The following is a 23,308-nucleotide window of genomic DNA, read 5'->3' on the forward strand; positions in this document are numbered from 1 at the left end:
TTTAGTAATTGCTCTTTGTATTCTTTCAAGTTTTTTTATACATTTTTTTGTACTTGGTGACCATATCGTTGCTGCATATTCCAATCTTGGTCTTATCAGGGTGACTAGGATTTTCCTCACCATTTCTTCATCCAGGTATGTAAATGCCACTTTGATTGTTCTTATTAAATTATAAGTTTCTCCAAAAATCTTATTTATATGTTTCTCAGGTGACATATTATTCATAACAATGACTCCCAGGTCCCTCTCATTTTCTACTCTTTTTATTCCTTCTTCTCCTAAATTATATGATCCTGTTATTCTGTTTTTGCTTTTTCCAAATTCCATTATACTACACTTTTTTGTATTGAACTCCATCTCCCACTTCCTACTCCATTCTTGTACTTTATTTAGATCTCTCTGTAGTGATTCACAATCTTCTTCAGTTTTCACTCTTTTCAGTAGTTTTGCATCATCTGCAAAGAAGCTCATATAGCTTTCAATTCCTTCATCCATATCATTAATATATATAGCAAACATTATTGGGGCCAGAACTGTTCCCTGCGGGACACCGCTTATTACTTCATTCCATTTTGAGTGCTGATCTCTTATCACTACTCTCATTTTTCTTTCTTGCAAAAAGTCTTCCATCCAATTTAGCAATTTACCTTGTATTCCTCCTTCATATTCTAATTTCTTAAGCAACTTCTTATGTGGTACTTTGTCAAAAGCTTTTTTTAGGTCTAGAAATGCACAATCAGCCCATCCATCTCTTTCTTGTATTATATCTATTAGCCTTGAATAGAAACATATTAAATTGGTGACGCATGATCGTCCTTGTCTGAATCCAAATTGCCTTGGATTTAGTACGTTGTTTTTTTCCAAGTAGTTTACCCATCTACTTTTGATAATTCTTTCACATATTTTTGCTATTGTACTTGTTAGAGAGACTGGTCTATAGTTGGTAGGTTCTTCTTTATTTCCTCCTTTATATATAGGTACTATATTTGCTTTTTTCCAATCTTCTGGAACTTTTCCTTCTTTTAAGGAACTGCTTATTATGCTATGTATTTTGTCTGCCAGTTCATTCCTGCATTCTTTCAGAATCCAGTTTGCTATTTCATCTGGCCCATGCGATTTTCTGACATCAAAATTACCCAAGTGTGTCAATATTTCATTCTTTGTTACTTCTATTTCTTCCATAGGGGGGACTTTTTCTTTCCACTCAATCTCTTCAGGTTGTATATTTTCCCTTGTAAACACTGATTTAAAATGTTTGTTCATAATTTCTGCCATTTCCATTTCCTCAGTGTATTCAACTCCTCCTTGTCTTAATTTCTCCAAGTCTTGTTTGTTTTTCAGTTTATTGTTTACAAATCTGTAGAATAGTTTTGGTTGATCTTTACACTTTTCTATAACATCTTTTTCATATTTTCTTTTTTCCTCTCTGCACTTTTGTACATATTCATTTCTATAACCAGTATATATTTTCCATTTTTCAGGTCTTCTGTCTTTTTTCCATCTGGTCCAGGCTTTGTCTCTTTTGTCTTTTAACTCCTTACAACTTTTGTTGTACCAGCATTTTACATATTCTTTTTCTTGTTTTTGTCTTGGGACATACTTTTCCACTCCTTTTTTGTAAATTTTTGTCAAAATATTCCATTTCTCTTCCACTGATGTTTATTCTTTGTATATTTCTTCCCAGTTTTCTTGTTGGAATAATTCTCTTATTTTATCAAAGTTTGTTTTTTCATACATCATTCTTCCTTTTCTATATTGTTCATTTCTTTTCATATATTTTTCTTCATTAAGTTCCAGTTCAATCAATATGTGGTCACTTTTACCTATTGGTGTTTTATATTCAATCTTGTCCACTATTCTAGGTTCAGATGTAATTATTAAGTCTAGCCTCGATGGTTCTTCTTCATTTCTATACCTAGTGTTCTCTTGTATCCATTGTGTCATTGAATGGTCAGTAATCATCTCAAGTAGAGCATTTCCCCATGAGTCATCACCACTCTTTACTGTCATTTCTTCCCAGCAGATTTCTTTGCAATTAAAGTCGCCCATCATAACTATTCTTCCTCCGTCTTCCATTATTTTAGTTAATGCTATCTTTGTGTCCTCTAACATACTTTTATGTTCACTCTCCTCCCATGAGGCTGTTTTCGGAGGCACATAATTGATCACAAATTTTCTGCTCTTCTTATCTCGGTCTTCCACTTCTATCATAATCATCTCTACTGTATTCTTTCCATATATGACACCTTTCACGTTTATATCCTTCTTAGTCAGGAACATAACTCCACCCCCTTGTTTTTTCTCTCTGTTTCTAATCCAATAATTGTATGCATCATGTCCTACACTGTTGGGTGGTAGTGGGCCTTTTAATTTTGTTTCTACAATTCCCATTATGTCCGGTTCTTTTTCTTTCAAATAATCATTAAGTTCATTCAATCCTGTTATCAATCCATCTATATTTGTGTAAGACACTCTTAGTTTTCTGCCACTTCCATTGTGTTCTCTGTTTCCCTTATGTTTTTCTTTTGTATGTCGAACTGCTTTATTTTCATGTTCACTACTCTCCAATAGAATCTCTCTTTCTCTGACTCCGTTCTTTCCTCGTTTTTTGCCTTAGCTTCAAGTCTTTTCTGCTTTTCTGCCTCTCTTTCCTCCTTATTCATTTCTCTTTTTATCCATACCTTTTTATATTGATCATTTGTTGCTAGTTTCCCTGTTTTGGATAGAATTTTCTCTGCTGTTGTTTGTGACCTGAATTTAATCTTAATTGGTCTGGTCTTATCTGTACTATATTTTCCGAGTCTGAATTTTTCCTCAATTTCCTTTATAATTTCTGGTTCATCTTCCTGGACTAATTTTAATAAACTGCTTACTCTTTCATTTTCCTCCTTGATTCTTGCGGTTCTATCTGGGTTATGTTTCTCTTCCATTCCTAATATAATTATACATTTCTTTTTGTCCGCTAATTCTCTTACTATATTCTCCTTCTGTCTCATCACTTTAATAACTGAGTCTTCATTATGTTCTTTCAATTGCTGTTTGACTATGTCAGTGAATGAGACCTTATTCCCTTCTTGGGTTGTTCTCCAATTTTTAGCTTCTGTAGCTATTTTCTCTCTGTTTTCATTACTATTCTTCTTCAATTTCTCATTCTCCTCCTTTACATTTCCTAACTGTCTTTTTAGGTCCTCTATTTCTTCAGTTAAGTTTCTGTTTGCCTTCTCTAGTTGTTCCAACCTTTCAATTCTCTGGAAAATGGAGTCAACATTACCTAACTTACGTTCCAAGTCCTCGATCACCTTATCAACTCTCTCCTCTAGTCTTATCAGTCGGGGGGGAGGGGTTGTGTCCCCCCCACCCTCTTTAAATCCCTGGAACATATTCTCGTCACTTTCTACTGTATTGCTCCTCTCTATACTTCTAATCTTTACATTTTTATTAGACATTTCATCATCACTCAGTCTTTTGTTTACCTTTCGCTTGTCTGGCTGGGCCAAGTCTACTCCCTCCTCATTTCCTTCCATTTCCCTCAGTAATCCCTCCCCTTTTCCTCTTTCCCTACTTTCCCACTACTCCACGAGCAATTTCCCCCCCACCCTGTAAAAACACTAGGCACTTCTCTTTGCGTTGGGATCCACAGACTTCAGTTTTCTTCAGAACGTCATCCAAGCCGTCCATTCGCTGAAGTGTGTGTGTGTGCATGTGCATGTGTGTTGGTGTGTATGTGTGTTTGTGCACGTGCATAAGATTCACCATGGTCTTGGATCATGTGTTGGACTCATGATTGACAGCTATATCCCTCCTGGAAGAGAGGTCAGAGCTCATATATGACCAATCTATGGGTAATGCTGTGACCTTACACGCGCACACACCCCCAACTCCCCGCCCATGAGATTTAGCATTGCTAGCTGTTGTCGAGTTCATACGTATCTGAGAATCTCTGATGACAGTTAATCTTTCCTTCCTTTTACTACATATTTCAGGTGAGCTGCTCTTTGTGCTCTTCGGGTTGTACTTGGCCTGGCAGTTGCATCGTGCTGTTGGCACCAATGAGGACCTTCACGAATCACGGGAGCGACGTGCCCTTGCCACTGCCCTCGTCCTTGAGGTAAGCTGGAGAACAAATTAAAAACAAGATAGCATTTGCAAAATGCTATAATTGTCAAAATTTAAACCACTTGCTGATACAGTATTGTTTTTTTTTCTATAACACTTGGTTTAAGGTATATAGTAAATTTTTTGTTGTGCATTTTTTCTTTAGGATAGATGTCCCACTGTGACCTGGATTATTTAAAAAAAAAAGATTAAAACAACATAACAATATTATGAATTCTAACTTTATGATTAGGATTAATTTATGATTCAGGTATGACAGCATTCTTTTTTCCATTTATATGTTTTTACTTTTACAAAATCTATTTTTTCTTCCTTTTTTCATTAACAAGCTGTCAAAAACTGATAATTATGGCATTACTGAATTTTGAGATTAGGTAAACTGATACATCACTGAACATTTATTTTCAAAAGTCATTATTTTTTTTCTTCTTTTCCTCTCTTAGGATCTCTATTTTTCTACTTAAATTACAGTTTCCATTCCTGGGTAATTCTTTTACTAATAGAGTGATGGTCCAAACACTCGCAGCCCACGAACGGAGACTGTAGGTCATGGGGATAGATTTCCCTATGAATGTTCCCCATTTCCTTCACCCAACCACTTTCTTTTATTCATACATACTTGTTTCTAATTTGAAGATGTCTAAATAGATGAAAGTGCTCAGTCCATGAGCTATTACTTTCCTTTTTGGTGTGGGAAAGACTACAGATTCTGATGTTGAGTATAGAAAAATTTATCATGTATTTAATGGATCTAAAAAGCCTCTGTGAGGAGCACCGTCCTAGCCTTCCAGTAGGGGGGAGTTTGTGACGTCAAATGTTATTATCATCATATCATTCAATAGATAGACCACTAATTCATTGATCCGTTTTCGAGTCCTGCCCGCGGCTGACAAAAAATCACTGTACTGCAAGCCTGCCTTTTTAACTCTGGTAGGCAAGGAGTAGTGTGTGTGCGTGTGTGTATGTGTATTTACCTAGTTGTATTTAAGGGAAGGGGAGCTACACTTGTGGTGTCCCGCCTTTGTATCTCGCAGTGTCTAGTTTGGTCTTAAAATTCATGAATGGTTTTTGCTCACACTATTTTTTCATCCAGTTTGTTCCAAATGTCCACCATTCTATGTGGAAAACTGTTTTTCTTCAGATCTCTTCAATAATTATGTTTTTTGAGTTTCTTTCCAAGTCCTCTTGTTTCAGTTTAACAAGTCTTCTCAATCAAGTATTTCTGTGCCCTTCATGATTCTATAGATGGTCAGTAGGTTGCCTCTCTTCTTTGCTCAAGAGGTGGTCAGTGGCGATTCTAGGGCAGGGGCTGGGGGGGCCATGGCTCCCCCAGTTTTTTTGCATATCCTATTTTTATCTTGTCCATAAACTTTTAAGATTGTGCAAAAAAATGAGATTGAAATCACTTATGGATCCGTGTTTGGTTCTGTTCCATTTTGAAGCTAGGATTATTTAGTCTTTTTGATGTGACTTTTCTTCCACACATTCCAGTCTCTACCCAGGTGACCTCGCGATTAATTCATTTATCCACACTTCTGTTTGGAAAACTATATGTCTTAGAATCTTCCCTATACTCCTATCTTTCTTAAATTTATTAACCCCTTCACTCTGGGCCAAAATCTCGTGGGCGGCATTAGCTGCCAGACGTGCGATGTTGCATTATAAAAAATAAAGTCACGGCTGTATTGCTTGTTCTCTCTTTCACCCATGAATTTTGATAACCATAGAAAATATGATGAAGCCAGTTTACAGAGTATGGGGGTCACACAGGTACAATTACAATAAATATAATCAAGACGCCGACATCGGCATCCTCGCATACCCACTTGCTCCTCATGACGCCTACATAGGCGTCACCGTATGGAAGGGGTTAATGTCAGTCGACTATGCGCCTTAACCTGCCTTCATATCTCTATATATATAATGAGTTTTGTATGTATATATATATATATATATATATGTAGATATAGATAGATAGGTATACATACATATATATGTATATATATATATATATATATATATATATATATAATATATATAATGTATATATATGTATATATATTTCAACAAGAACCCACTGTGTTGGATAAGAAGAAATGAAATATATGATATCCATATAATGTATTTTGCGGCGTATGTTGAGTTTTTAAGCCTAAAAAACTTTCCAAATCTAGGGGTCGACTTATAGGGCGGGGCTAAAATGCAAACCTTTACCAACGAGTTGTAAATAAGAGGTACACAAATATTTACCAAAATTGTCTTTTTGCCTTTGATGTCAACAGTTTTGTTGCTAAGCATATAAAAAAACAAGGGGTTTCATCCATGTAACCAATCTGACACTGTGGGTAGTCATATCCCTTCCTTAGTCCAATGACGTATTTGTGGAAAATTTTAATTTTTTCTTCGAAGTCTGCAGGGAGTTTTTGTGTAATTTTAGTCTTTTCCCTCAACACCAAATTTTTTCTCTTCATAAACTGGGAACACCAGTTTACAGTTGCTGTAAAAATTTTGCTTTCATCTGGGTGTGCTTTGGCCCACTTCAGTGCTTGAGTTCATATGCCATTTCTGGTAATTGTATACCCATTTTCACGGTTTTCATTTACCCAGACTTCTAAGTCGTTTTTCAATTCAGGCCAGTGACAGATACCTGCTCTTGCAGCACATTTCTTATTAGGCATCTTCTTCAGAGAAGCTTCACTTTTCTTCCAGTCACGCACCAGCTTTTCATTCACTCCGTACTTCCTTGCTGCTGCACTGTTGTTTGAAGAGATCGCACATTCAACAACTCTGAGCTTGAAGCTAGCGTCATATTTCATTCTTTTTGCTGGTGGAGCCATGGGGTTAAAATAATTTCAGCTAAAGTACGAGTTGAACAATGGAGAAGCTCCACCCTGGGTACGTGTTGTCAAACTGATGTCTGGGTAATATCTGGAGACTGTGTAGATGTCTACAAAAATATGAAGACCCGTTGCAAAAGCAAAACCTCAACCATCATCGGACAGGTTGGTAGCATGACGTCACAGATTGTTTACACTACTAATGCAAATGGCGGGCGTGCGGTACAGTCATACTGTGTTTTACAATAAAATAAGAGTGCAATACGCAGCAATACTAACTAAAAACTACTTGGAATGATCTTCTATCTATGGTATTACGGTAATATTTTAAAAGAGGTAATGTTGACTTGACGAATTTTATGTACATAAGTATTACCGATACAATATGCGGTAACTGCTGGTGTTTGCTATACAACACAATACAAAAATGGATCATATTATTAAAGCTTTAGTTCATTTACCGGTAGACCTAGGTAAGTTTATTATAGCTTTATTTCATTTATCGGTAGAACTAGGTAAGTTTTGGGCCACTGGTAGCCCACCATATGTTTGGGGTCGACCTATATGGTAGGTATAGGCCTAAGTCAGAATTTTGAGCTAAAAATCTTGAGGCCGACTTATATGCCAGGTCGAGTTGTACGCCGCAATTCACGGTATTTCAATCCCGGACTGTGATCCTCTTCAGTGGAATACAGAGTAGTGGAGCAAAAGGCATGTCTTATATACAGAGATGAATGAAAGAATGAAAGAACACAAGAATTCAGTTAAATATGCACAACAAAATTCTGCTGTTTTCCAACATGTAGACAAGGAAGGCCACTGTATGGATTGGAATAAGGCAAAAATTATTTTTAATTCAAAGTGCAGTTTCAAAAGGAAAATAATAGAATCCTCCTTGATAAATCAATTTCCTAATTTTAATATCTCAAATGGACAATGGTCACCAGACTGTATTACTACCTGGGCAGTCAAAAATTATTACCATCTTTGGTGAAGGCGGGTGATTTGCCAAGCAAAGCATTAGACACCACTTAAGCCCTGCCTATGTTCCTTCTTCTTTCTCTATATATAAGACATGCCTTTTGCTCCACTATGTATTCCACTGAAGAGGATCACATCCTGTGATTGAAATATTTGGATATCATCTATTTCATTTCTTATCCAACACGGTGGGTTCTTGTTGAAATTAATGAATGTGTTATGACATTACTTTGTAGCTATATATATATATGTATATATATATTCCTGAACTCCCCCACCCATGAAGGTTCATTTTGCTTGCAACTAACCTCCTATGCCCCCCCACATCTATGTTGGCCTTGAACTGGCCCCCCCCACTTTCATAGTCCTAGAATCACCACTGGAGTTGGTAACTCCAATTTAGCCAGTCTCTCCTCATATGACAAGTTTAAAAGTGCAGGAGTCGTTTTTGTGGCTGCTTTCTGGATTCTTTCTATTTTCTTTATATTCTTTTTGGTACTGGGTGACCACAGTGTCACCACATATTCTAGTCTAGACCTTATCAGTGTGACTAATATTTTTTAGATTATTTCTTCATCCAAATATGTACATGCCACTTTTATTGATCTTAGCAAGTTATAGGACTCTTCGACAATTTTGTTTATTTGTTTATCATAGGACAAGTCGTTTGAGATAATTACTCCCAAATCTTTTTCAGATTCCACTTTCTTTACCTCCTTAGTTCCAATTTTATATTGTCCTGATATTCTATTTTTACTTTTTCCAAACTCCATTATGCTACACCTCTTAATATTGAAGTCCACTTCCCATTTTTGACTCCAGTTCCATACCATATTCAGGTCTTCCTGTAGTGATTTGCAATCTGTTTGGGTTTTACTTTCCTTAACAGTTTGGCATTGTCTGCAAAGAACCTCATGTAACATTGCACATCATCATCCATGTCATTCACATAAATAGCAAACATTATTGGAGCTAATACAGACTTTTGCGGAACTCCACTGATCACCTTCTTCCAACCTGAATATTTTTCTCTGAGTACTACTCTCATCTCTCTACCAATCAGGAAGTCCTTCATCCATTTTAGTAGGATCCCTTGCCCTTGTATCCCTCCTATATATTCCAGTTTTTTTTTTTTTTTAATAATTTTTTTCTGTGGTACCTTGTTGAAAGCTTTTTGTAAGTCCAGGAATTTTTCTTTCTTGCAAAAAGTCTTCCATCCATTTAAGTAGTTTGCCCTGTATTCCTCCTTCAGTTTCTAATTTCTTAAGCAACTTCTTATGTGGTACTTTGTCAAAAGCTTTTTTTAGGTCTAGAAATGCACAATCAGCCCATCCATCTCTTTCTTGTATTATATCTATTACATTTCTTAAGGAGGCATCTAAAGAATGCAGAAAAATTAGAGAAAACCTAATACAAAACCCATCAGATTGAAGATTAGCAGAAAACTTGAGAGAGAGTAGGAGGAGTGCCAAGAGATTATTTAGACAGAAGAAACGGGAGGATCTGGATAGAGAACTAGATGAAATAAAAAATAATATAAGTGAGGGTAGAGTGAAAGAACACCATAAGAAGCTGAGAGCTGTAAAGAAAGGTTTTCAAGCTAGAAATTGGATGATTAAAGGACCAGGTGGAGATATGCTATATGGAGAAAATGAAGTCATGGAACAGTGGCAGCAGTACTTTTATGAGTTGCTAAACAGACCGGACCCGGCTCACCCAATCCAGGCTGCAGAAGTAATAGATACAGATCCCATTGAAGAACCAACATTAGCTGAAATAAAGATGGTCATAAAGGAATTAGAAAATGTAAAAGCTCCAGGCTGTGATGAAATACCAGCAGAACTACTAAAAAATGGTGGGAAAGTCCTGGAAAAAGATATTTATAAATTAATAAAAGAAATATGGAATAGGGAAAAACGACCAACAAAACGGCAAAAGGGGATTATTATTCCAATTCATAAGAAAGGAAGCAAACTAGAGTGTGCCAATTATAGAGGGATAAACCTATTATGTGTGTCATACAAAGTATACACAAGAATTCTAATGAAGCAGCTTAAACCATACACAGAACAGGAGTTGGGGGAATATCAGTGTGGATTTAGGCGAAACAGATCAACTACGGATCATTTTCACATAGTCCGCCAACTAATGGAGAAATATTACGAATATGATAAGACCCTATACCAGCTATTTGTAGATTTCAAACAAGCATATGATAGTGTGCACAGACTATCAATGTGGCACATAATGGCAGAACTGAATATTACAGCTAACTTAATATCCCTCATTAAAACGTGCTACATAGGAAGCAGATGTACAGTAAGAGTTGAAAGATACAGAAAGTTTTAATATACACAGTGGCCTTAGGCAGGGATGTATGCTGTCTCCTTTGCTGTTTAATCTTGCACTGGAGAAAGCAGTCAGGCAGATTACCAACCATCCAGGTGGAGCTAAGTTATCCAATGGTCAGATAACCCACCTTGTTTATGCTGATGATGTTGATGTGGTGGCCGAGACTGTGGAGGAAATTAACGAGATCTTTACAGTGTTCCAGAGAACAACAGAACAGATAGGCCTAAAATGTAATGAGCAGAAGATGGAAATTATGAAACTAAGTAGAAATGGGAATTATACACCAGGAGAAGAGCAAGTTGGATCACTAAGGGTGAAAAAAGTGGATAAGTTCAAGTACCTGGGATCCATTGTCAGTGAGAGAAACAAATTGAACATGGAAATAAATAAATGAATAGCTGTAGGAAACAGATGTTACCATGCCCTGGCATCTGTTATGAAGAGTCGGACTATCAGCAGAAGAACTAAGATAAGAACTTATAACATTGTAATAAAACCAACAGTCCTGTATGGATGTGAGACATGGACACTGACAAAAGAAAATTTTTGAAAACAATATCCTGAGAAGAATCCTTTGGTCCAGTATATGATGAAGAAGAAGGGAAATGGAGACGAAGACATAACAGGGGAATTAGAGATCAGACTCAGCAACCGTCCATTCAGGATGAAATATGAGGAAGAAGAGCAAGGTGGGCTGGACACTGCGTACGAATGGAGGCAGACAGACTACCAAAGATGGTGATGGAAGGAGGAGTAGAGGGCAGACAACCAGTAGGGAGACCCAGGTACAGATGGATGGATGGATGGAGTAAAGAAAGGTGGCACCAAAAGAGGACTGGAAAGAATTGGCAGAGGATAGAACCATCTGGAGTGCATAGTGAAAGCGGTGAAGGGCCGTCCGGCCTGACAACCAACAGATCATCGTCAGATCGATCGTCAACTACATTTTTTAATGTTGAAGTTCATTTCACTCTTCTGACTCGATTTTTAGACTTTGTCCAGGTCTTGAAAAGATTTGAAGTCTTCCTCTATACTTAATCTCTTTAATAGTTTCGCATCATCTACAAAGAAGTTCATATAACATTCCACGCCTTCATCCATATCATATAAATAGCAAACATTATTGGAGCCAAACTGTGGGACTCTGCTTATCATATCTTCCCAATTTGAGTTCTTGTCTCTAAGTACCACCCACATTTTTCTTCCATTCAAGAAATCATTCATCCATTTGCGGCTATGTTTGTATGCAGAAATGTAAGTTTCATAGGTCTTTTGTCTTTTTTCCATGACCTCTTGTTCTTTCTTCCCTTACCACAAGATCCTCTTTGTTTATATTTATCTATTCCAGTTTCTAACTTAGATATTATATCACCTCTCTCTTTTCTTTTGATGTGTTAGATTTATTTTTGATATCCCTCTACATAAATCTTATGTAGAGGGATATTTGGTCAAATATCGCACTTTGATGACATTTGACACACTCCCTGAAGAAGGCTCAGTTGAGCCGAAATCCGGATTAGAGAATATGTCCACCTACGCACGAGTTTTACAGAGTGTAGACCCTGGTATACGGCAATTAGCGAGCCCTTCCTTCCTCATACATAGGCATGATGACTATGAAGCTGGAACCCAGACTGGTTGGACATAAATACACAGGAGCCCCAAAGAACCATGCTTTGGCATCACATGGATACCACATTACACGAGAAGAATTAGAACAGAACACGAAAATCTTGGAAACCTGCATGGACCCGAGAAAGTTAAAGATAATCGAGGCCTTTTATATCAAGGATAAAAACCCCAACTTGAATATACAGGCACTTGATTTACTAGCGCTACCCAGTATGAGAACACAGGGTAGGCCAGAAGCATGAGGAGATAATTTATGCATAATTTTAATCTTTCATGTGATCTCCCCTAGTCAAATAATTTTGTGTGGTCAAATATCGCACTTTGATGACATTTGAAACACTCCCTGAAGAAGGCTCAGTTAAGCCGTAATCTGGATCAGAGAATATGTCCACCTACGCACGAGTACTACAGAGTGTAGACCCTGCTATACAGCAATTAGCGAGATCTTTAGAAAGTATCTACAAGAAAATTATTAATGCAGAAAACAGCATCACCTTTAACAAAATTTGTGTATTAATGTATGAAATAATTCTCTATGGGGAAACAATTAAATTCAATAAAATCATGCATAAAACTGTAGAAACCCTTAAAAAACAAAGTCTTAACCTAATTATGGAAGCTATCAATTCCTCAGTGGGAGAAGTCAAACTCTTTAACCTTTCTGGAGACTATGGCCTGTGGTACATGTACATCAGTGCTGAGATGCACAATCCTGGCAACCCTCTGAGACCTATTAAAAACCAAATCCCAACATCCACCTATGAGGTAACGCAAAAGTCCCGCCAAACTGCTTACCCCCAACATTTTGAACCTCCAATCTTGAATTCTCAGATTTTTGAGGAGTTTATCAGGACTGTCCTGGTAAATATTATGATCGCATCCCTGGATGTTGAGTCATTATTTACAAATATTTGTGTGCACACCACTGTTGAATTTAATACCTACTTTGAGTATGTCAAGAGGATTCTATAGCAAAACTTGACATCCCAAAGAAATCACCCTAAGAACTACTGAAAATGTGTGCAAAAGAATCCCCTTTTATGTACTCTAGAAGAAATGTGTATGTCCAGATAGATGGCATGGCCATAGGTTTACCTCTGGGTGTACTATTTGCCAATTTCTCCATGGGTACAGTGGAAGAGAAGATTTCCAGTAACACCCAAAACCACAAACATATTGTCGATACGACTGTTTCACCATCGAGAAAATCCAGGATGGTTCTCTCCTCTTCCTGTATGTCCTTATTAAATTAGTTGGCAGAATCTTGGACATCTTTGATGACATACAAGCAATAAATATGGGGCTTGCCTTAAGTTGAAAGGGAGGGGCGAGTTTGAGTTTGGAAGTGTAGTTGGGAGGGTGTCAGGAGTGAAGAGAGGATGAGAGAGAGATAGGTAAATGTGTGGTGGAGTGAAAAGAGGTTTCATCAAAGTTGGTATGGATGAAGGTGAAACTGGGAAGGGAAATGTAGGTTTTTGTAAGTGCATATGGGCCTGTTAGTGAGAAGAGTGTAGAGGAAAGGGAGACATTTTGGATAGATTTAAATGAGTGCATAGAGGGTTTAGGGAGAAATGTCAGTGTGGTATTGGAAGATCTTAATGCTAGGGTAGGAAGTGAACCAATAGACAGAGTGGTTGGTTAGTGTGGTGTTCTTGGAAATAACTGTAGTGGAGAGTTGATGGTGGAGATGTGTCTAGAGAGTTGATGATAGCAAATACAGTGTTTAGGAAGAAAATCAAGCATAAGAACAAATGGGAGAGGGTGGTGGATAGAAGGGTGGTAGATAGAGCTTTAATGGACTACATAGTGGTACATAGATAATTATACCAAATGCTTTTTCCCCCTTACTCGGTGGGGTAGCCAAAAAGAAAAAGGCACAGAAATCACTCCCACCTATTCCATTCCCCTACATATTCCACTCCTCTCCATCCTCCTCCCTCCCTCTCATCTTGTCACCTCCTGGATGATGGGTCATCCCTGCATCCTGTCCACTGCCCTGGGTTAGAAGCAGTGTCGCAAGACACAACACATCCACAGCAAGGCCGCTTCATTAATTCGGCAACCCCCCCCTCTTCGTCCCCTCATGCAGAAAAGGAGAAGATGGGGAGAAATCCCTTCGGACTGCATCAAATTATTTCTCATACATACTTCCTTACCCCCCATCCCCCACCCACTCCCCCTCATGCATTGCAGCATCATCCATACACAACCCTTCTCCATTCACCCCGATCTTCTGTCCTTTCCCGTCCTTCCTCTACAGACATTCCTCTCTTTTGTAAAGCCCCTTTCACCCCATCCATCCATCTCATCCTAGGACGCAGCCTCATATTCACTCCTTCCACCTTTGCCTTCCACACCACTTTTACTAATCTTTCTTCACTCATTCTTTCCATGTGTCCAAACCATCCTAATACTCTTTCATCAACCCTACCCCCCAACTCCCTTTCCACCCCTGTTCTCCTCCTCACCTCCTTATTTCTCACTTTATCTAGCCTAGAAACCCCTATCATACTTCTCAAATATTTAATCTCACATTCAAACTTCTTTTCTCTTCCTCTCTTATGTTCTATGTTTCTGCCCCGCACAGTGATGTCGGCACAATCACTCCTCCATATAACCAGGAGAAAAGTAGGAAGAATTTTGGATGTACGTGTTTTAAGAGAGGAGAGTGGGGGAATATTAGATAATTTTTGGTGGAAGGTAATTTGAGAGTGGAGGATAGATGGAGAAAGAGGAAAAGGACAGAAGGTAAGGAAGTGCTTAGGGTAAACTGCTTAAATGAGAAAGAAAAGGAAAAGGAGTACAAGAAGAAGCTGAAAGAAGAGTGGAAGGGAGTGAAGGATGGAGTAGAACTAGGAGTGGAGGAGGAATGGGAATGGTTCAAGGAGGGGTCACAAGGTGTGCAAAGTTGGTGTGTGGAACAAAGAGGATGGGAGGAAATAGAAGGATGGGTAGTGGTGAGGTGCTGAACCAAAGAAGGATGTAGAAGAGAAGAAGCAGGCTTTCATAGATTGGTTACAAAATAGGATGAGGGAATCATATGAGAGGTACAAAGAAGAGAGAAGAGAAGTATAAGCATAAGATAAAGGAAGCAAAGAGGAGAGCAGATGTGAAAAGGGTAAGAGTATGACAGAAAAAATTGAAAGTAATAAAAAGATGTTTCGGAAGGAAATTAAGAGAGGAAGAGGGGGCAAATCAAGTAGAGAAGAAAAGGTAAAAGGTGCAGATGGAGAGACGATAATGGAAAATACAGCAGTAACGGGAATCTGGGCAGAGTATTTTAGGGAGTTGTTAAATGTGAAGGAGGATAGGGAGGGAAAGGGAATTGCAGTGGGAAGTGCTAAGAAAATGGCAGTGATGAATGAGGAAAATGGAGAAGAAATAAGAAAAGATGAGGTGAAAACAGATATTAAAATGAGGAGAGTAGGTAAGGCACCTGGTTTGGATGGGTGTCATGCGGAATGTATAAAAAAGGGAGGAACAGTGATGGTGAACTGGCTCGTGAGGTTGTTTAAATGTTTGTCCAAAAGAGGGTAGAGTGCCGTAGGACTGGAGGAGTGCCTGTATAGTTCCACTTTACAAGGAAAAAGTGGACAAGTGTGAGTATAGTAGTTTCAGACTGATCAGTTTGTTGAGTGTAGTTAGGAAGGCTTATGGGAGGATTTTGAGTGAGAGGATTAGGAGAGAAACAGAGGGAGTAATTGTTGAGGAACAGTGTGGATTTAGGACAGGTAGGGGTTGTGAGGATCAGATTTTTGGATGAGACAGTTATGTGAGAAAACTTTAGGAAAAGGTAAAGATGCTTTTTGGGCCTTTATGGATTTGGAAAAAGCTTATGACATGATAGACAGTAAGGCACTATGGGAGGTATTGCAGATGTGTGGGATAAGAGAAAAGCTGTTAGGGGCAGTCAAGAGTTTTTATGAGAGTATTAGAGCCTGTGTTAAAATAGAAATGGAGGGAGTGGTTTGAAGTAAAGGTGGGTTCCAGGGATGCTATATATCACTTTGGTTCTTCAATTTATACATGGATGGGGTGGTGCAAGAGGTAAATGCAATGGCAGTGGGCTGGGGATTGGACATGGTTAAAAATGTAGTAAAATAGGAGATAGGTAATTTGTTGGGAGGTGAGGGAGTATGTGTGCATGATGTTTTGAAGCAGCCTGATGGGATTTCTCCCCGTCTTCTGTTTTTCTGCATGAAGGGATGGAAAGGGGGGTCACCAATTAAATGAAGCAGCTTTACTGGGGATGTGCTGTGTCTTGCTACATTACTTCTGACCCAGGGCAATGGGCGAGATGCAGGGATGACCTGTCATCCAGGAGCCAAGATAAGAGGGAGGGATATGGTGAATGGGAATAGAGTATGTAGAGAAGGAATGGGCGGGAGTGGATTTTATGGATTTGTTTTGTAGCTGTTGGTATATGTATGTATTTATGTATGTATTATTGTTATTATTATTATTGTTCTTCTTGCAAAGGATTACAAAGGCGGAGCATGCCGACAGGAGACCTTTTGGTCCATATCTAGGTCGGATGCAAAAAAAATCATAATAATAATAAAATAATAAATAAAAACTATAATAATGTAAATAACAAATAAAATACATAAATAAATGCATAGGTATAGTTAAATAATAAACAAACAGGTAAATAGTAAATAATAATAAATTGACATATAACTAATAATGAATGAAAATCAGACAGACAAATGATAACAAAACAAAAACAAATAATATAAAATAAATTATAATCATTACAGCATCTTGCTTAGGTGTTTATCTAAATGATTCTTAAAGCTTCGAACTGAACTACATTGCACTACCTGTGCAGGAAGTTTATTCCATTCATTAACTGCACGGTTGGCAAAATTGTTTCTACCTACTTCCAAATTGAATCTATTTCCGGACAGTTTGAGACCAATTTTTCTTGTCTGATTCTCATTCAATGTGAAACTTTTGTCACTTTTGATGTTGTCAATTGCCTTTAAAATCTTAAAGACCTGTATCAAATCACCTCTGAGTCTACACTTTTTTAGGGAAAACAGATTCATATGTTTTAGTCAATTTTCGTATGATTTATTTTTGATATTTGGAATCAGTTTTATGGCTCGCCGTTGTACTCTTTCCAGTCTGTCAATGTCTTTAATGAGATTCGGTGACCATATGGAAACAGCATATTCCAAATGTGGTTGAACTAACGATTTATATAGCTTGTTAATGAGTGATGGATTTTTGAAATCAAAAGATCGCACAATCAGTCCTAGAATCTTATTTGCTTTCTCAGAGGCTGAAATACACTGCTTGGATGATTTGAGGTCGTTACTGATAATTACGCCGAGATCTTTTTCACTATCCACTTTTGTTAACGAATTTCCAAATAACTTGTAATCGTACTTACTGTTATTTTTACCTATGTGCATTACCTTGCATTTACTTGTGTTAAACTTCATTAGCCACTTTTCAGACCATTGCTGTAATTTATCAATCTTCTTGAATATCTAATTGGTTTGAGTGATCATTTGCCACTCCGCACAGTTTTGTATCATCAGCAAATTTGGAAACAGTAGATTTTAGTCCATGGTCTGTATCATTTATATATACTATGAATAGAAGTGGCCCAAGAACGGAACCCTGAGGAACTCCACTTGTAACATTTTTCCATCTAGAAGTTTTTCCATTTAAAACAACTCTATTTTCGACCATTCAACTAATTACTAGTTCAACCTAATAGGCTACCACTTATTCTGTGTGAAGCTAATTTAGTAATTAGTCTTTCATGTGGGACGGTATCAAAAGCTTTTGCAAAGTCTAGATATATTAAATCTATATTGTTTCTTTTGTCATAATTCGAGATAACTATGTTGTAGAATTTGAGTAAGTTAGTCACGCAAGAACGTTTCCGTCTGAAACCATGCTGGCTATCATTTATCAAATGGTTACTTTCTAAATGATGTTCGATAGCATCTCTGATGATAGTTTCCATTATTTTTCCTACGATTGAAGTCAAACTTATAGGCCTATAGTTATTTGGCTTCTTTTTGTCTCCTTTTTTGAATATGGGAGTAACGTTAGCTAGCTTCCATTCTCCTGGGACATCTCCGGACATGATGGATTTCTTGAAAATAATTTCTAATGGAACAACAATCTCATTTTTCATTTCCTTTAAGATTCTTGGATGCCAACCATCAGGCCGTGGTGTTTTATTAACTTTGAGTTTATCTATACAACTTTTAATTTTTTCTTTTGTTATATTTTTTCTTTTATTATTATTACTGTTATTATTATTATCATTATTATTGTCATTATTATTATTATTATTGTTATGATTGTTATTATAGTTATTATAGTTATTATTATTATTTTATGGGTACTAAGAGGAGGTGATATGAAGGAGTGATTGTGCCAACAGCATTGTACAGGGCAGAAACATAAAACATGAGAGAGGAAGAGAGAAGGAGTTTGAATGTGTTTGAGATGAAATATCTGAGAAGTATGATAGGGGTTACTAGGCTGGATAATGAGAAATGAGGAGGTGAGGAGAACAGGGGTGGAAAGGGAACTGGGAGATAGGGTTGATGAAAGAGTATTAGGATGGTTTGGACACATGGAAAGAATGAGTGAAGAGAGATTAGTAAAAGAGGTGTGGAAGGCAGAGGTGGAAGAAGTGAATGTGAGGGGGCATCCTAGGATTAGATGGATGGGGTGAAAGGGACATAACAAAAGAGAGGAATGTCTGTGGAGGAAGGACAGGAGAGGACAGAATATAGGGGTGAATGGAGAGGGGTTGTGTATAGATTATGCTGTGATGCATGAAGGGGAGTGGGTGTGGGATGGGGGTGAGGAAGTATGTATGAGAATTTTTATTTTTGACGCAGCCTGAAGGAATTCTCCCTGTCTTCTCCTTTTCTGCATGGGGGGACGGAGAGGGGGGTTGTCGAATTAATGAAGCAGTCTTGCTGTGGATGTGCTGTGTCTTGCAACACTGCTTCTGACCCAGGGCAGTGGATGGGATGCAGAAATGACCCGTCATCCAGGAGGTGCCAAGATAAAAGGGAGGGTGGAGGGGTGTGGAATATATAGGAAATGGAATGGGTGGGAGTGATTTCTATGCCTTTTTCTTTTTGGCTACCCCCCCATAAAAGGGGAAAACCCTTTGGTATATGCAAGTGTGTATTGTTGTATTATTATTATATTATTATTATTAATTTATTATTAATTTTTTTGTCATTATTATTATTATTATTGTTATCTATCATTATTGTTATTATTTGATATCATTATTACTGGTAATCATCACTGTATTTTTTTCATTATCATCATTACTATTATTATTATTGTTATTGTTATCAGTATTGTTATTATAGTTATTTTACTATTTTGTTATTATCATTCTTTTTATAATCATCATCATCATCATCATTTATCATTATTATTTATCATTATCATCATTACTTCTTCTGACTTCTGCTCCCAGGTAGGCTTTCAACCTGTCAGTCGGGCCAGCACACTTCTCCAGATTGTCCTCTCAAAGCTTCCTTCTTCTCTCAAATCCTCTATTTTTCCTAATCCATTTGCCTCTAGGATTTCTTCAATGCCATCTTTCCATCTTTTCTTTGGTCTACCTCTAGATCTGCTACCTTCTGGTCTCCAGTTCCATCTTTTCTTTGCAATTCTCTCTTCATCCATTCTCTCCACGTGCCCAAGCCATCTTAGTTGTGGCTTTTTTATTTTGCTTCTAGTTGATTTTACTCCAATAATTTCTTTTATTTCATCATTTCTAATTCGATCTCTTTTTGTCTTATTTTTGGTCATCATTACTATTCAGGCATAATATTCTTCCAATATAAATCAGAATTCAGATTTTTTTTCTTCTCCTGACAATGAACTCGATTTTTTGTCATTAATTCCCAATTGTAATAAATGATCCTGTTAATTTTGTTCATTTTTTTTTTTTTTTGTTCTGGTCGAATAATTTTTAGTTGATGTGAAGTTTTGGGCAAATTGTATGTCAGCTATACCTGTGTGTAAGTGATTTATTTTGTGCTGGCTTGGAAGTGATTCATTTTATGTAGCATTGTGTGATGTGTGCACATGTGTAGGTACATATAGCAAGGTGATGACTGGGGTAGATTTTATTTTGGCCAAATTATGTCAGTAGCAACATCAATGCATTTGTTTTCTAGTGATTCAGCCCAGGGGCTCAGCCTAGGCCCATGGCCCCCTGACCCCAACTGGGGGCTCTGCCCCTGGACCCCCAGCCAATGTAGATTTTTTTTTTGGTTACTCACCATCATGCCTGTATTATTAATATTAGTATTATTACTAATATTATTATTTGTTTTATTATATTGTTTCCATTATCAATCATTTGTTCTATTTTAAGTTATTTCACAAATTTATGGTAGATATGTTGTGGTATTGGGTTGTCTCCCCCTTTAATTTTGTATAGTTTATATTCTTTTTATACTGTTGCTGTGTTGTACATGTAGAAAAAAAGGAGAAATTTTGTTGCATTAAACAGTAGTGGAGGTCCTTATTACTTTTTATATATTAATGGAAGAGTAGTTGGCAATATGTTATTGTTTGACCACTTGCATCATATATAGGTTTGTTCTATGTTTCTATTGTATACAGTTTTCTTAGGTGTAAGGATGCTACTTGGTAGAGTGGACTGGCGACACTGGTTCTCATCTATTTCCTTAATCTGTTACATGATGGCTCCAAGTGCCACACCCCAGTGCACCACTTCAGCTGGTGGGCAAAACCACATGAGGGTTGGTGTTCACTGCACCACTGGGTGGATGAGCTGCAACAGACAGCAAATGGCCACAGAGCTCAGGGGAAGCAGACCCTCAGCCTTGGTTGGCGACTGCCTAAGAGAAGGAAAATCCAAAATGTAACCTAGAATCTGAGGACCTCTCTGGCACCGTCCCAGCTTGCTAGGCTGACACTAGATCTTCAGGTGTAAAATGTGGGGCTGGTACTGGGCACACCACACTCCACCTAAAACTTCACTGCGCAGGCCTAAAGGCAAACCTCACTCCTTCTTCCCACAAAAGCCCTGCAGCGATGAGAAATAGGGGAAAACGGTAGGTGAAAGTTGGTATGAGCACTTCAGCACCCACTTCAGCATAAACCTAACAATCCAATTCATGCTGCCTGCATATCATACTTAATATTCACTGGAGCGACTTCATCACGAAAATTCAAATCTTTGAATCTACCAAAGCAGGTAGCATTGAGCCTTTTTTGATCATGACACTGCTGCGCTGGACTGGTCAGATAACCAGAATAGAAGATTACTGCCTCCCTAACTTGGTGCTGTTTAGTGAATTATCAACTGGATACCACAACATTGGAGCACCACAAAAAGATTACAAAGACTTCTCCCCCTCCCCCCCTGTCTCTTTCTCTCTATCTCTCTCTCTCTCTCTCTCTCTCTCTCTCTCTCTGTCTCTCTCTCTCTCTTTCTCTCTCTCTTTCTCTCTCTCTAGAAAAACTCACTTCATGTGGGATAGATCACAGTCAGTGGACTGCTCAAACCGCAAACAAGGGAGTCATGTTGCCAAAACAACTGCATAGGCAGTACTGAAGGAAAAAGACAGGGCCACAAAACCTGTGATGTCTCAATTCTACCCTCCCAGACATTCCCCTGCAGTTGCTGTGGTAGAACCTGCCGATCCCACATAGGCCTTATCAGCCATCAGTGAGCTTGCACCAGATGAGGAACACCTTCATAGATCTTTGCAAAGCCAAGCTAAGATAAGGTTTACTTACACAGAATGAAGTGTCCAAGTAACCAGTAGCTTATATAGGGACTGACTTCTAGTTGCAAGGCACTGTCTAATAGTTGCCGTGGTGTTTTGTAATCATCATTAGAAATATGGGGGTCGTGAAGTCTGGGGGAAGCACAAGTTGGTAAATATTTATGGGGTGGGAGTGGGCTCCCACGGGTCACAGGCGTTAAAGGTAAATAACAACAGAGGTGGAGATCACATGAGATACCATGATTTGTTGAGCAGTGTCCGAGTTGTTTTGGTTCAGTGAACATTCTAGGCTAAAGGAGTTCTATCCATAAAAGATTTGTAGCAAACAACAGTGGCTGCACTAGCTCTTCTGTGGGGTTTTTGATGCCACTTAGGATCTCATGTCTTGGCCATCAGTGTTTCTCCTGTATTGTAAATAGGATACATTGGGAGTTCGGCAGAGTTGAGACTCGTAAGGGTGGCTGGAGAAGGGTTTGACTTATGCTAGCCTTTCCCTTATGCAATGAGTTCAGCAGTTAAGATGATGATGGGAAAAGCCTCACTGCAGGACTCCCGTGTACATTCTAGTAGCATTCCTGCATTTGTTCTGCAGTCATCGACGCATTGGGGAGGAAGGGAGGGGATGGTCTTGAAGTCACCTGCATACTTAACCACCCAGAAAAGTTTGGGGTCATTCTGCTTGTCCATTCTGGATACATCAGATTTTACTTTTGGTGGCATCAGGACTCAGGTTAAAAAAAGTCTAGTTGATACTGAATGACGCAGAAGTGGTCAGCAACTGTCTTTCCTAATTTCAAATAGAGATCAGTAAGGGAGCTGCCCAGTCCATGGACTGGTCCTGTGGATAGGGTGTTTGTAGAGTTGGTTATCCTTGAAGAGCTGAAGAAATATTGGCAGACACCATTGACTGTTATCTGCAGAGAAAACTGTGTACATGCCTGTGCACCATGTTGGCTACATTGGAAATCTCAACCAGAACTAAATTCCATTAACATCTGCAGAACAGCGGTGCCCCTTTCACCATTGGTTTATATACTTGGGCACTATTTTCAAGGGAGATGGTCGCTAGACTAAGTGGGCGTATCAGGCCATCAACAATGCCAGGCACACCTTCAGCCTAACTAGGCTGTTCAATATGAACCATGGTGAAAGCTGTTACTCATACACTTCACAGTTTTGTCTGCTCTCAACTTTTCTTCGGAATAGAAATCCTGCACAACTTGCCATCGTCAAGTGTCTGCTGTATGGCCACAGTCAAATGTGAATAAGTACAGCAACTTCAGGATCAATAGAAGCTTGGCGTGCCAGACAGTGTTGAAAGCTCAGGCAATATTCAGAAAGCTGACTTACAGGAATCTTTTCTGGAGATGTGTCTTGGCAATGTGTTCAGAGAATAGCACAATGTGGTCTGTGATGTTTGGAGCTCTATAAAGTGGGAAAAGCAGTTCAGGATGATCCTCTTATAGATCTTAACAAAGTTCGAGGTAATGGAGATGAGCCTGTAGTTAGCAATCATGTCACAACTTGTTGGCTTTTATAATCAGAACAATGGTGGTCACTTTTCAGGCTTTGGAGGTGACAACCTCTGTCTAACATTTATCAAATATGGACAGAATGCCCTCT

At 38.3% G+C, this 23,308-nt stretch overlaps 1 protein-coding gene across 7 annotated transcripts in view; it reads left to right on the forward strand.

The window, feature by feature from the left end:
* smog (G-protein coupled receptor 158 smog) overlaps positions 1-23,308 on the forward strand; it is a 205,192-nt gene that overhangs the window by 114,439 nt on the left and 67,445 nt on the right. For 5 of the 7 annotated variants that reach the window (XM_076201999.1, XM_076202000.1, XM_076201996.1 and 2 more), the window contains exon 9: positions 3,984-4,108. In XM_076201999.1, coding sequence (XP_076058114.1) covers positions 3,984-4,108 — 125 coding nt within the window. Of the gene's footprint in view, positions 1-3,983; positions 4,109-20,643; positions 20,973-23,308 lie in introns of those variants that run through there. The other 2 variants (XM_076202001.1, XM_076202002.1) reach the window with 2 other exon arrangements.

Source organism: Oratosquilla oratoria, chromosome 18 (assembly GCF_046742065.1).
Source record: "Oratosquilla oratoria isolate Oo_2021 chromosome 18, ASM4674206v1, whole genome shotgun sequence".
Classification (NCBI taxonomy): domain Eukaryota; kingdom Metazoa; phylum Arthropoda; class Malacostraca; order Stomatopoda; family Squillidae; genus Oratosquilla; species Oratosquilla oratoria.